General features: G+C 40.9%; 2 protein-coding genes across 4 annotated transcripts in view; one reads left to right on the top strand and one right to left on the bottom strand.

Annotated features, from left to right (window-relative positions):
- Positions 1–7882, top strand: part of lrba (LPS responsive beige-like anchor protein) — a 204036-nt gene extending 196154 nt beyond the window's left edge. Inside the window, 2 exon segments of the mRNA XM_051945532.1 lie at positions 3270–3421; positions 6530–7882. Of these exon segments, the coding sequence (XP_051801492.1) occupies positions 3270–3421; positions 6530–6620 (243 nt within the window). The 3' untranslated portion in view covers positions 6621–7882.
- An 81-nt stretch (positions 7883–7963) lies between these two features.
- Positions 7964–15646, bottom strand: part of dclk2a (doublecortin-like kinase 2a) — a 65959-nt gene continuing 58276 nt past the window's right edge. For 2 of the 3 annotated variants that reach the window (XM_022194382.2, XM_022194384.2), the window contains exon 17: positions 7964–13956. In XM_022194382.2, coding sequence (XP_022050074.1) covers positions 13168–13956 — 789 coding nt within the window. In that variant the 3' untranslated portion in view covers positions 7964–13167. The remainder of the gene's footprint in view (positions 13957–15646) is intronic. The other variant, XR_007940895.1, reaches the window with a different exon arrangement.

Here is a 15646-nt window from a genome sequence, read left to right as displayed (position 1 = left end):
GAATTTATGGGGGTCTGGAGTCAGAGGTTAGATGACAGGCTAACAGTCGGCATCCTATTCTAATAGCAGAATCGGGTGACAGAAGCCATACTGAATGGATTACATTCTTTTAAGTACTAGTATAACTCAGGCAGTGTAACCATTCCAGCAGTTTTTTTCACTGCCTGCGTCCATGTAACAGGGGGATTAACAGCACCATAAATTTAACTTTTTACCTTCTCCAGCCCCAGAATCCACCCACTGCTCCCCGAAAGAAGTAGGAAATATGGGCATTAAAAGTGCATGTGTTTCTGCTGGAGTCATTTTTTAGTCATCTGAGCCCGGGTAGCCATCTTAGCCCCCACAGAGCCATCGGCCATCTTGTTTGACCGCCCAGTGGCAAAGGACTGATTTATAATGTCTGTCTACAGCCTCCTACCTGGCCAGGCTGACATGTCTGCCAGCGCTCCTGCCTCCTGCTGGGCTCCAGTAAGGTCATGGACTCCATTAGTAGATACAAAAGTACATTAATGCACAGTAACTGGTAAATAGTTGTCATCTTTTTTACAGTTGTGCAGAGAACTGAACTGTCTTGCTACTGCAATAAGTAACCAGCAGTGACGGTCTGTTAAATCAATATATGCAATTTAAAGCTGCGCTTGAAGCATTTTTTATCAGATGACAATCTTGAGCATCAGAGGGATCCTTTGTAGTGATGCACCCACTTCACATCTGCAGCTGTTCTCCCGTTTTAGCTTCATTCATCTCATTGTTTTGGTTTTATGGCTCGCAACAGTTATAGATCAGCCTTGTTTCCAGCTGCACACACAGCATCAAACCGCGGACTAAAAGAGTTGCCGGCAAGCTGGTGAACATACTGGAGGATTTGACGGATATTTTCCCCAGGAGTTGGTCGAGACCAAAAACCGAGCTAAAAGAAAACATGAAATGGACACAAACACAACTTCAAATCGTACCGTCTCTGCTGGTCGGTGGTTTAAATTTACATTTTTAAAATTAAAGCTATTGGCTTTCTGGTAGGTCTTCTCAGTCACACATTTATCCCGTGTTTTGTAATTCAGCTGGATCTCATTGATCGTGATTGGCTGCATCGTTTTTCGCTGCTGTCAGATTAACTCTGAATGTTGATACTCATGACTGTTACTGTACACACAATGAAGGACTAACACCACACAAACCAAACCGCTGCACTCAGTCATGCTCTGTTCCAGGTCATGTTGGATGATGATCTAACGTGGCAATTAGGCTGGACTGATTCTCGAGGCCTCTGCCGGCGTGCCAGTGAATCATTGTGTGACCGTTTTGTATCTGTCTCAGTGCCTCCACATGCAAGTTGGTGCCTGAAGTGCGTGCGGGATGAGAATGAGAAACAGAGCTCATTTAACTCGGTGTGGAAATTGCACTAAAGTGTTTTTTTCAAAAAATATATATACAAAACATTTGCTGAATTTCTGCTTCGCTCCCTCCACGTCCAATCCACTCTGGACCGCTCTTGAAGGGTTATTTATGTTTTCTTTACAAAATCAAGTGCCTGAAAATGACTTGTTCCAGCTTTAAGTTTCATTTTTCCGTTTAATATGAGCCTGATTCAACACACATGCCGCCGATGATTGAAGTGTCTCTCGCTGAATCACTGCAGCTGAAAGACGTCCGACTTTGGTGTCGTGAAACCGCAAACGACAAAAGCTCCACATTAGTGGCGTTTGCTGCTTTTAGAACTTACATTGTGCCTCGTCATTTCATCAGCTACGGTTACTTGCTGATTGATGCTCCTGACTGTTCCAGTTTTAGCTTCCACTATGCACTGTGCCCGTAATAGACTCCAGCACATGACTTGATTTGTGTACATCTGATTCCTCGGGGACCCATTCGGCTGCTACAGTTTGCAGGAAAAGCAGATGAGATGAGTAAATCTCCGAGCCTCACTGTGGGGAGCCATCTTTGTTGCAAGTCGGGGTCTGTGTACAGAAAGCCCCTAAGGATGGCCGGGCTGACCTGGGAACTTCTGTCAGATCACACGACCTCGCAGTATGAGCTTCACTTTGACTTTAGAGATAAACTGGTCCCAGATCACCAGGCCTATTCGGAGACAATTTATGCATGTGGTTCCAGTTTGAACAGCTTTGCTGCCATGTTTCTCTTTTTTTTTCAGTATGGAAGGACACTTAAAGATGACTGTACAGTATGCTTTAGCGTTAGAAAGCTATTCCCAACTTTAAAATCTAAAAGCTATACACTGAAAAAACTCAAAATCTTACCAAGTATATTTGTCTTATTTTTAGTCTAAATGTCTCATCCAACTCGATTTAAGATAAATTCACTTAAGCGACATTTCAGCAAGATGGAGGGACTTGTTTTAAGACAACGCATCTTAAATATCTTGTTAAGTCAAACAATCTTGAAATTATCTTGTTTTAACCCTCGTGTCGTCCTGCAGGTCAAATTGACTCGTTTAAAAGTTTGAAAAGGTGGAAAAAAAAGTATATTTTCACAGTGAAAGCTTCCACATTTTCAAAATTTTGGGGGAAATTTTTGAATAATTTTTGATGGAAAAAAGAAATGTTAAAAAAATTGTTTTTTTAAGAACATTCAGGAAAAAATCAAACAAAATCCAGCAGATTTCACAGAATTTTTGGTAGATTTTTCCCCAAATGTTCTTATAGAAATTATTAGAAGTTGTACTGATATATATGTAATCACTTTAGATATTTTTAGGATTTTTTAATGATTTTTATTATATTTTTGAAAATATTTACAATTTTCTTTATTTATTTATTTTTTATTTCTTGCCAAATTTGGGGATTTTTTTTTTTAATAAAACTTTTAAGGGAGACTTTTAAGGAATTTTCTTCTTGAAGGTTTTGCAAATTTTTCTAAATTTGGGGAATTTTTTTTGCTGAATTTGTTGATTTTTTTTCAGACAAGGAAATGATATTTTTGGTGCCATAAATGAGGACAACAAGAGGGTTAAAACACCTAAGTTTCACAATCCTGGTAAAATATAGCTTAAAATATGTTTTCCCAGCTAATTTTAAGATCTCAATATTCTAAATATCATATCTTATTTCAAGAAATCTCTATTTTTCACGTTCTATTGGCAGATTTTTTCACTTATTTCAAGCTAAAAGTTGCTTGAAATAAGTTTTTTTTTTTTTTCTTCTTTTGAGAGGAGCATTATTTCCAGTGTAGTGAGTCTAACATGTTAGACATAGGAGAGTTCTCAAGCTCATTAAAATGCTAATAATGAACCCATGTTTGTCCTCTGGCAGGCCATGCTTCTCAGCCGTGATGGCCAGTATCTGCTGACAGGTGGAGATGGAGGTGTAGTTTCTGTCTGGCAGGTCCACAACCTCAAACAGCTGTTCACCTACCCCGGCTGTGATGCAGGAATCCGCTCCATGGCCATGTCGCATGACCAAAGGTAAAACACTCGCATACGTGGAGATTACAAATACCTTCATCCGGTGCTGAAACTGATCTTTTACCTTGAGAAGTAAATAAAGCAATGCCACGTTGTAAGTAGATAGTAGTCTGGAAGTAGAACTAGAAGCAGTGTTTCTGTGCTTAGCCCTTCATCAGGCAACTGATCATATTTGGTGACTTCTGCACACGTTAAATATGGCGTTCGCCTCTCAGTGAGGTCAAGATACATGTGGTTTTCACCCGGCCCATCAGTGAAGATCACGATTGCACACTACAATCATGGCATTTTATCAATCAGCAGAGGAATGCAACGTGTCAACAGACTTGCAGCTTGGTCCTCTTTCATATTTGGTTGAAACATCAAAACTAACCATAGTTAGTTGAAGAAAATCACACATTTTACAGCCGAGTAGTTGTGCTAAGTGATGACATATACATTTCTTGGAATGCTTTTTTTTTTTTTTTTTTTTACCAACAACGGGCAAGGAACCATTTATGGTAACTTCACTTACCTTGAATTTCAACATGAAAATTAAAAATTTAGAAAAATGTCACAAAATTTAAAAAGTCTTATGTCCTCCAATAACACTGGGACATTTTGAATTTCAAAGTATTTCAATGAGTAAAGTAAATACAGTGTACTTAGAAAGCGTTTTTCACACACAAAAGTCACCAAATGCTTCACAATGACAACATAAAAATACAGGAAAACAAAGTGATCGCCTGAGCTGCAAAGTAAAAAGTGCAAAACTGCACAATGCATAGTAAAAAAAAAAGTACACAACAGTAATACATAAAATAAAGCAAATACTGAGCTATTATGTACAAGTTATCCAACTGCCGTTGTAAACAGGTGCGTCTGAGGGACAAACGACAAATTTAATACATTTGACCTGAGAGAGCGAGCTGACTATAGATGAAGCAGCTCAGAAGCATAAAGGAGTGAAGTACGACCTTTTACAGGAGTCTGACTCACTGGATCTGCACGACTGTTCAAAAGTTTGGGGTCACCCAGACAATTTCATGTTTTCCATGAAAACTCACACTTTTATTCATGTGCTAACATAATTACACAAGGGTTTTCTAATCCTCAATGAGCCTTTCAACACCATTAGCTAACACAATGTAGCATTAGAACACAGGAGTGATGGTTGCTGGAAATGTTCCTCTGTACCCCTATGGAGATATTCCATTAAAAATCAGCTGTTTCCAGCTACAACAATCATTTACCACATTAACAATGTCTAGACTGGATTTCTGATGAATTTAATGTCATCTTTATTGAAAAAAAACCTGCTTTTCTTTCAAAAATAAGGACATTTCCAAGCGACCCCAAACTTTTGAGCGATAGTGTAGGTTTCGGGTGTAAACCTGCTATTGGCCGATCATCTCAGTTTGCTTTCTTCCCCCATCCAATATCAAAGTTTTACCATTTAACTATTGCGCTGGGTTTGGATTGTGGAGTCCGTCAGTCGTTCTCCTTGTTTCCTGCGGTGAATTATCCATTTTAGTCGCAGTGCTCATCCTTCTACATGCAAATGTTCCACCACAAGGATTCCAGCTGTCACTATTCTGAATAAACACCGAAGCCACATCCTGTGTTTGGCCCTGCCCACGATGACCGTGATTGGTGTAAAGAAATACAAACAAACCGGTGCTCTTGTGCCCACGGGTTTTTAGGAATTCTGGCCAAAATGGTGACTACATCCTGGAGATATTTTACTATTTACATTTTCAATTTGTTTATCTGCTCTTTGTAAACACAGCCTGCTGAAAAGCCCCTGAATTTTTCTCACGCAGCTTTTAGTCCCAGCTAAGTGACTAATAGCTTAGTTCTTACCGCAGTTACCAGGATTTAAACTTTAGTTGATTCACTTTCCTTAACCCTCCAGCAGGTCAAAATTAACCTGTTTTAAAGTTTGAAAATGTGGGAAAAATATATTTTCACAGTGAAATTTCTGATGTCCACATTTTCAACATTTTTGGGAAATTTTGGGATTTTTGGGAAAGCTTTCGGAAAACAAAACATGTTAAAAATGTTTCTTTAAGAAAATATTAAAAGGTTTTACTGATATATATGGAATCACTTTAGATATTTTAAAGATTTTTTTGGAAGATTTTTCAAATTTTTTGAAAATATTTACAAGAATTTTCTTGCTAAATTTGAGGGATTTTTTAAAATAAAACTTTTAAGGGAAACTTTTAAGGAATTATTGGAATTTTCTTCCTGAAGGTTTTGCAAATGTCCAGAAATTTTGGGGATTTTTTGCTGAATTTTTGTATATTTTTCGGTGCCTATGAATGAGGACAATAGGAGGGTTAAAGTGTAGCATTTCATGGACGAGTAGCTGAAGCACCACTGGGAAGCTCAAAAAAAAATGCAACAATTTTGGCGCCCAGATAGCTGAACTGGATGAGCGAGCGAGCCACGAACGCAGCAGCCTGAGTCTGATTCCAGCTCATGGCACTGAACTGCATGTCTTCTTCTCCCTGCTTTCCTGTCTTCCTCGACTGCACTTATTAAATAAAGCCAATAAAAGGCCCAAAAAAAGTAACAGAAATAAATCTAACAATTCTTCCTATTTTTACACTCTGGTTCTGATAGATGTTATACTTTTTGTTTTAATTTTCTTTTTTTAATACGCCTTTGAATCCTGCTTGGAGTACGGAGCGTTAAGTGACAAAATGTGGCTTTTGTGAATAAGAACTAAAACACTTCTGCAGCTTTATTTAATAACTAAAGGATACTTGTAGCAGACTTCAGATAGATGTTGCTGTTTTTTGTAATGACGAGGTTATGACTCTTCTCTACTTTGTCCTGCACCACCTATTATTTTGCAACTTATAAATCCAATTGTCTCTCTTTTGTAAAAACTCTTCATTTTGCAGGTTCTATGCATTTTGTTATTAATACTATTGCTGATGAATGAATCTGAAAACAGAATTTTAAAGTTGTAGCTGATCAAGATGAGGCAAATTTTATATATTTAATACAAAATCTTACTGGATGATCGTAAGTTTTGTTGTCTTATTCTTCAAATTTACCATTTAATATGAAATGCAGTGAAGCAGAATTCTTAAATCCACCTCTCCTCTCTGCTTTCAGGTGCATCATCACCGGCATGGCCTCTGGAAGTATCGTCCTCTTCTACAACGACTTCAACAGGTGGCATCACGAGTACCAGACCAGGTACTGACTCGACTGACAAGAAAAAGAAATCCAAACTGTCGCAAGTGTGAACTCTTCTGAAAGGCACTATTCTGTCTATATCCTGATATCCTGAATGTATCTCACTGAAAGAAGAAGAAAAAAAGACAAATTTGTCCTGTTATAGTAAAAGAATCAAACTATTTTTAAAAAGGGCATTGCTATATTTTGTAGATCAGATAGAAAATTTTCATATAAATCTTAGGGTGGGGGTTCTGTTCCTGTACGGTTAAAAACAAATCTATTTTTAGCTTTAAGAGTCTATTTTCATCTCCTCCACTGAAGAAAAAGAGGGATTCGTGGGGAGTTAGTGAGAATCTTTTCTCTTGACTTAAAAATCCAAATATTTGTGTACTTTAGGGTGAATGAGTTTTCTTTTCTGTAGGTGTGTATGTGGGCAGCAATTATTAAGCTATCACTCACTTTAACATGCTTTTCCTTGTTTCAGCAACACAGCAAGTAGTTATGAAATGTTTGAATAAATAATAAATGTCTTGAAGTGAAAGAAGAGGGAATACGCAATTATATAAATATCTCTATATAATGTTTAAATGTAGTCCTCCATATTTAAGATTTCTATTCCCTCTGTACGTCTGTGCTCGCTAAGAGATTGCCTTTCTGTGCATGGCTCACTACTCGTATGGAACATATCAGTGCAGATCTGTCACCTTATTATTTAAAACACAAACCCTCCCGGCATCAGTGAAAATGGTAAAAATGAGCTTTCTGTGAAGGAGTCGACTTTTGACATTTCTTTCTTAAATGACTGAGCAGTGACTTGTTTTTTTTTTTTTCTAAAACGAGAACCTTAATATCTCCGATGGATCGAGTGAAGATTTAATTTTTACATCATTAAATAAAAATCCTATCTAGCGTCCAAGCCAGCTCTGCACCTTTAAAGTCCTCTTCGAGTCTCCAAAGCAGCTAAGAGCAAAGTGAGGTGCACAATGAAAGGAAGGACTTACCCAATTATTGTCTGTTTTCTTTTTCCATCACAGAATGAGTGATTATCTTGATGTGATTCAGCACTAAAATGAGACATCTTCTTCTTTTGGTCTTCTGTTAAACGAGCATCCACTTCCATCTTTAATTTTTCAGGAAACATTCCTTTCTTTAAAATTTGCGCTTCAATGTGGTTTGAATCTCCACTTATATGGGAACTACTTTTATCTATCAACCCTTTTTTTTGCAATCATTTTGGAGTGTTTTGTGTGCTGAGTTCAGACAATAAAGTGGAATTTTATAACTTGAGTTGGTGTGTTTTTCATTTAGCCTCACTAACAGTGCACAGCCCCCTCTAGTGGTCACACACACATTCACAACAAGCAAACATGGATTTGAAGTCTTTATTGCATTTTTTACCCTCTTTTGAACTGTTTCAAAATAGTGGGAGATTAAAAGCAGCCGCTCTACGCCTAATAAAAACTCCAGTTTGACATGTTTGACCTAGCTGGTTAAAACTGTCTTTTCATACAAATCTTCCTTTACAAACTGCTAAAACAAAGCATGAAAATCTACTTTGACTACTATGCAGAAGAGGAACTAAATGACATTGTGTACCAACTTGACTCTGAGTGTGTGAGAGGAGAGTATTCATGCAGCAGAAAAAGTCCACAGGAGGTAAAGGGGGAAGAGTCGGCTCTACTCACAGCAGCTGGGATAAAAGCCAGAGAGTTTAAAACGAGGACAAAACAAATCACTTCTAACTTAACTTTTAGGACTCAGAATGTGGGACATCATTTTTCAGCCAAGCTGGTTTGGATGAAGGCATCATTAAGCAATGAGCTGTGATCAGGTTCAAACCCGTCACCTTGACAACACATTCGTTCTTCTAAATCCAACAGACCAAAAACCACAAGTTGAATATTCTGAAGTGTAGTTTCATGCTGCCCACAGTACAGGAGAGTCAGGAGAAACTACAAGTAGTAACTGTGTCCTTTCTGTGCAATACTTTAGCCGTAGCTGTGAGCAGTTTGTGTCAAAAGCAGAGTTTGGTTGAATGTCTGTTGGATCTACTTTGTCTCTATACAGCAGCTCTGACTTTGCGGGTCACGGCTGCTCAGACACACAGATGCAAATACAAACCTTCAAGTTTCAGGTGGACAGCTTAGGTTCATCACACTATGTACAGATACAGTCGACACCCAATAACGCAAACACACAGCGAGTGAATGAAAGAGTCAGCATGTGTCAGTGACAGCGGGTGAACAAAATAAAGCAAAAAGGCAACCGCGCTGGAATAAACACCTTTGTGTCACTTCTATCTGGGTTTATTTACACAGGTTTTTAGATACTCATCTGTGAAATTTCTCCTCCCAACCCTCTTTAATGCCGTGAAGGTGGATAAATTGTGTTTTTTGCTCACGATAATGAAAATGTTACGCTTCTTCTCCCGAGGCTGCGATCCAGGTACTGGATAATTCACCGAACTAATTTAAACTGAACCGTAAGTGAATTATTCAGAGTAACTGGGACACTGTTTCTGGAGAGAGTCACCGCTGCTGTGATATTTTTAATTATACGAGCATCACAAACATAATTCCATTTTGTATTGTATTAAACTAGCAGCAGGCTGATCAACACCTGCACATGTTCACGGCTACGGACCGCATGAGGAGTGACTCCCAAAGGATCACATTTAATTTGACAAGTTAGAACAGCAGAAGGCCGCATTTCCGCTTCACAACATGGTTTTTGAGAAATGTTCAGCCATTGTGCCGACTGATGGTTTCACTAATGGTGCATTTGTCTGCATGTTAAAAACACCAGATAAGCATGTTAACAAGGTGAAGGCTTGATTTTCATTGGAGAGGGTCTTTAGATAAAACAGTGGTCAGCCTTTAGTTGAAATGTTTATGCGTTGTACTGTGAGGGATAACAAGCCAAAAGGTTTGGGAGGTGAACGATAAAAATGGCATTTTCTAATTCATGCGGACACATTGGTAATATTAGTACAAAGAGACTCTATACTTATGAAATCTGAATAGAAATTTGTAGGAGAATTCTGCAACGACTCAAACAAGGTGTTATGAAACTGTGCTCATGTGCTTGTTACTCCGCCAAGGAACGTGGTGGAGTTATGCGACGATCAGCATACCTTTGTCCTTCCATCTATTTCTCTGTGCACAACATTACTCAAAAACAGAATAATGGATTTGGTCGAAATTTTCACGGAAGGTCAGAAATGACGCAAGGACCACCAGATTAGATGTTGGAAGAAATGCAGCCTGTAATCTGGATCCACAGATTTGTTAAAATTTCTGTGTCATTGAGAGATAGCCTAGCCGCGCTAGATCCAGCTCTTAAGACACAAGGGTCTAGGAACGCTGGACAGGGAGGGAGGCGGGCTAAAAGGTTGTCTTTCAAATCCCTCTGCAGCAATTGGGGAGGTATACAGCCAATCAGCGCAATGAATAGGCTGACGTAGTTCCGAGAGCGCCAGATTGTGGCTAAGTCCCATTAGCTTCTCAGCCAGTGGAGCCAACTGGTATATTAAGGATTTGCCATATCCCGTCGGCATAAGTCCAAATACGTCTTTCTTCTCAATGAAACACTTCAGTGCTGTCCTTTGTTTATCTTTCAAGTTGAATTTTAGCTTCAAATCTTTAAAGGCTGTGGCCAAAGCCGAGTCGAAAGATAACTGTTTATTGTGCGCCGGTTGTTTCTGTCAGAATCGTCACGCCTCTGTCGTCACTTCATTACGCCCGCCTTCTGACTCTACACTTCATGGTGATTGGTCCGGCCAGTTTTAGGAGCATCCAACCTCGAGCCTTATGGAGGGTAACTAGACCCACCCTGGCAGAGAATTAAATTCGTTGCCGTGGGTTGTCTAGCGCGGCTAGGCTAAGATAGCGGCACAGCAACGGTCAAAATTCAGAAAGCAAAAGATCGGCTTAGATGGAGAGAAATGATCGTCTATGCTGAATGGCATGGCACTTGATTGATTAAGCACGGCCTCACTGTAACTATGACAACAAGTGAACACTACGTCAGTTCCCTGCTGATGATCACATGACAGCGATCCTACTTAAAATCCATCAGGACGTATCTCTGTCGGAAATGACACAAAGATCAATTGATTCAATTGTGGGGGTGTTTCTGAGTCCCATCAACTCCCACCGCCCGCAACATGTTTAGGTCACATAACGTACACATGCCTTCACTCAGCGCAACGTCATTTTTTTAGGTGTTTCGTTAAATAGGATTAGGCTGGTGATTCTGTACATGTAGTTTTAAAGCTGCAGTCAGTGTTAATCAGGTCCTCATATCCTTGCTTGTCACTGAATTCAAGAATGTCCACCAGGTGGCGCTGCAACAGAATGTATACTGGCCTAAGGAGGTCATCAGAGCTTGCCTGGGGACCAGACAGCCTTTATATTGTGTATTACAAATACACATAAAGTCAGTCTGTAACTGCTCCATTGAACCAAATCTAGCCCAGAGGCGGGACTACCGATCACAGCTTGAATTGGAGAGAGCCAATCAGCGTAACACATGTGTGACGCAATCACTAAGCGACCTAACAATTGCCTTTCCGCCATGATGTTTTGTAGTTTTAACAGCTTCCTTCGCCGTACAGGGGTCCTGTAGCCTAGCCATGCTACACCCATGTTTCTGACGGCACAAGGGTCTAGGGAAGCTCGACAGGGAGGGAGGTGGGCTAAAAGGTTGTCTATCAAATCCCTCTGCAGCAATTGGGTAGGTATACAACCAATCAACGCAACGAATAGGCTGACATAGTTCCGAGAGCACCGGCGGATTGTGGCTAAGTCCCGTTAGCTTCCCAACCAGCGGAGCCAACTGGTATATTAAGGATTTGCCATATCCCATCGGCATAAGTCCAAATATGTCTTTCTTCTCAATGAAACACTTCAGTGCCGTACTTTGTTTATCTTTCAAGTTGAATTTTAGCTTCAAATCTTTAAGGGCTGTGGCCAAAGCCGAGTCGAAAGATAACTGTTTATTGTGCGCCGGTTGTTTCTGTCGGAATCGTCACGCCTCTGTCGTCACTTCGTTACGCCCGCCTTCTGACTCTACACTTCATGGTGATTGGTCCGACCAGTTTTAGGAGAATCCAGCCTCGAGCCTTATGGAGGGTAACTAGACCCTCCCTGGCAGAGAATTAAATTCGTTGCCGTGGGTTGTCTAGCGCGGCTAGGCTAGGGGTCCTGAGGAAAATCTAAGCTCTCCCTTTCAACAGTGGAGGGCAGCATTACGCATTCTATCGTACAGCCTGCCGGAATTAAAAATGCATCCTTTTTAAAAAGAAAAGCTTTAAGAGCTGCTTCTTGTTGAGGTTTTAAGGACAAATTCAGCCCGTGCAAAACAGAGGAAAGCGCACGAGAGAAACCTCGCTCTGTTGCGGTTGCCAACTCGGCCCTGAAGATGACGCATCGTTAACTTCCACCTCTGGTGCTCTGATTGGTTCGGTCTGATCTGCTCGGAGTTTGAAAACCTGTCAAAATGTGTCAATGGAGGAGGGCTAGACCGTATTCCCGTATATCCCTTATAATGGGAATACAGTCTAGCTAAGCTAGGCTACATCAGAGCTGGATTCTGATCACACATATAAAGTTTGAAGCAGATTGGAGAAAGTACAAGCCAGATACACAGCATTTGAATGTTCCAAGACGAATTGTTGAAATTCTGGAGGCTGCCATTTCCACATCCTCAGACTTTTGCAGAGCATTTTGATGCCTTTTGATCGGCCAAATCTGAGCTCTGTCAGGGTTAGCCTGTTTGGGTTTGTAGCTTAAAATTGGACCAAATTAGACACATAATTCAAAAAAGTGTTGAGTTTTGGGGATGATCGCTGTTGTCCTGGTGGAAGTTGCAGTTATTCTCTCCACATTCATTTAAACAGGATCACCCAAAATAACCGCCAAGTGGGGAGATTCTTCTGTGAGGACTTTGAATGTACTTTAGAGGTATTTGTTTCTGATAATCACCACTTTTGCCTGCATCAAGACATCACAGAAGCAGAGCTGAAGCTGTTAATAGCGTTAACTTACTGCATTATTTTGTCCACCCACCGTTCACAGTAACACCCACATAAAGGAACAAATGTGCCGTCACCATCAGGATGGCTACACTACAGGTAGCTAGTCTAGAAAGTTCTGATATGCTGGGATACTTGTTTAATGGTTACAGTACTGTCTCTGTGCTGAAGCAACAGGAGTCCACACCGGGATGCGTTTGTCCAGAATCATTATTTACAAAGGGGAAGTGAGAAGCTAAATGAGAGGAAGGATTCACATTATGCGATACAGAAATGCATGACTTCAATAGACAAACCACTCAGAACAGTGATATTCCCTTTCTCCACATCCTCCGATAATAAATAAAAACACATATATACAATCGACGCTCTTGAGAAAATGCTCAGCTTCACACAATGAGAATGAGTGGATGTGGATGCAGCGGTCAGTGCCTGGCTCAGTTTACAGCTACTAAGAAATGCTCGATGTGGTCTTTTCATCCCCCGTTTTCTGTTTTGTTTGTGGAAAGAGGAGCCGAGCAGGCTGGCCTTTTCGATTTTACCCCACAAGTTCTTCGGCCGGTGGAGGGCTGGGGGAAGGAGGACCGGCGGGGGAGGGAGGGCTCCTGGATCTGGGAGGCGTGGAGGGAGGAGAGGGGAACAGAGTCGGATGAATGGGAGAGGGGGAGGACGGCTCCGGGTCCGTCGGGGAGGAGAGCGGGAAGAATACGACGGGCTGGACGGGGGAGATGGGAGAAGGGGACGTCGGCTTCATGGGAGAGGAGGATAGGGATGCTGGTTGCTTGGTGGGAGAAGAGGGGGAGAGAGAAAAGGGTTTGGTGGGAGATGATGGGGAAGGACAGGAGGTGGGTGTTGAGGGAGTAGCGCAGGTGAAGAGGACAGGGGGTGAGGTCGACTCTGTGGGTAAACAAGAGGCGTCTGGTAGGGAAGTCGGCGGCGTTTCAATCTCAGGAGGGGAGGAGAGAGGCAACGAAGCGATGGGAGGAGCTTCAGCAGAGGGTGAGAACTGGAGCGAACTTACAGCAGGAGGAGGAGGGGGAGGCAGATCTACCTCAGGAGCTAAAACATGACTGTCACTGCCGGGCTGAGAGCAGGGAGGTCTGGTAGCATCAGGCCCGGCAGCTGCTGCAGTCTCAGTGGTTGGTGAAGCCAGCCTGGTAGATTTTGGCACTTTAGCACACGGCGCCTGTTTGGTTGGAGAAGCTGGTTGGACTGGGAGAGCAGATGGGAGTTCCTTGCCAGCTAGCGATGGCGAGCATGGCGCCACTTGTGGATCTGGACGACGACGGGCAGCGAGCTGAAGGGTCTCTTTATCAAGAGCTGTGCTCTGGCGAAACAGACAGACAAACCATCAGCTCGATACTTGTGTGCTAAAACCATCAATCAGGACAGAGAAAGAAGGAAAGACATGTTGTGGGTCAATCAGGACACCTTAGCATAAATAATCCTTCAGCGTTTCCCTGTAAATTACAGTCTAGCCGTTGCAATGGGATTTAATCAGCTGAATGTTTTCTTTTAATAACTACAATCATTAACTACTGACCCAGTTTGGTATTTTTTGTGTGAAATCTATGATTAACAACACTGATGATGAAACAAACTGATGGAAATGGACAAAAATAACTGAAAGATGGTTCAACATAAAGACACGGTAGACTGACCCCACGACAAGGCAAATCAAGAGCTATTCTAACGTGCACAGAAAGGGCAAATGAGAAAAGAAATGTTTACTTTTTCCATTCAACAAGATGCATGACTTGTTTAGTATAAAGTAAATTCTGTTCTTGAGAGCACAGGACAGATTGAAAATAAGCTAAATAGTAAATGTAACGTTCCTCATTTGCCCTTTGCTGGGTCTCAGCAGCAAAACAGACGAGGCGTAGCGTTAAGTGTTAGTACATACCATTGCCTTGGAGCTAATTCAGAGGGACGAAATGCAGGGAGAGGGGAGGGGAGAAGCAAAAAAAGGGACAGAGACTAGTCTTACTCACAGCTTCACAAAATAAAGTCAACACAACAAGCATGATGGCCGGTGGACAGTCGATGTTCCAGCTCAGTGCTGCTCCGCTATTTGAGGTCATTAAAACATGTTCCAAAACCAAATGACTCTTTGTGTTTGACAGAACTGAGTTGGAACAAACTGTAACGTTCTATAAAAGGACTAATTCAGACAGAAACAGTGGGTGCTAAGCTATAAGATTCAACAGATTGTAGGGTGAACATGTGATTAAAATCTCTTTTTGAATCCACTGGTTTTCAAAGATATGTCTGGAACTATAAAATATCTTTTATATTGTCAACAAATGACAGAAAATGAAAATGAACAGTTGTCTTTTTTCCTCTGTTGTCCAAAAACTATTAAAAACACACCGTAGCATTGGATTATAGGTTAATTCAACAGCACAAACGTGAACACTGTCATTTATTTAATCTCACAAACTGATGCTGTAAGCATTCTTTAAATAGAATCCCTAACTTAAGCAATAACTACTACATAATACATATACCATTTGTGCCTGTCTCTGTTTAATACCATAATCGTGCTCAGCGTTTGAAGAAATTATTATCATCTCTGGCTAGATTTGGAGGCAACAATAAAATATGAAGTGCAATCTGGCCTTATTCTGTAAAAATGTGCAGGGGAATCTTACATCCAAGGCAATAAAGCCACTTTGCATCCATCTCTACAAATTTTAGCCCACAAACCAACGTCGACACACTTCTTAACCTTCTCCTCAAGGTGGCGCCAGAGTATCACATAATGCAAAAGACTGCCTCAAAGCCAATTGTAGATTTGAGATCCAGAAGTCACAAAAAAGTTGACTGTTTTGAATGCAATCAATTTTTTTTAAAATGAATACAGAGAGGGATGCAAATCACACTGGTCTTAGCTTGCATTAGCAGTGTAAACATGCCGTTAAAAACCTCGACGACAACGTGATTCAACAAGCATCCTTCAAAAAATACAGACAGATTTCTATCACATCCCGTTAAAAGTTTGTGATCGATTTAAATGT

This window comes from Acanthochromis polyacanthus, chromosome 3 (genome assembly GCF_021347895.1).
Source record: "Acanthochromis polyacanthus isolate Apoly-LR-REF ecotype Palm Island chromosome 3, KAUST_Apoly_ChrSc, whole genome shotgun sequence".
NCBI lineage: Eukaryota > Metazoa > Chordata > Actinopteri > Pomacentridae > Acanthochromis > Acanthochromis polyacanthus.
This window is presented reverse-complemented; position numbering and strand designations above follow the sequence as displayed.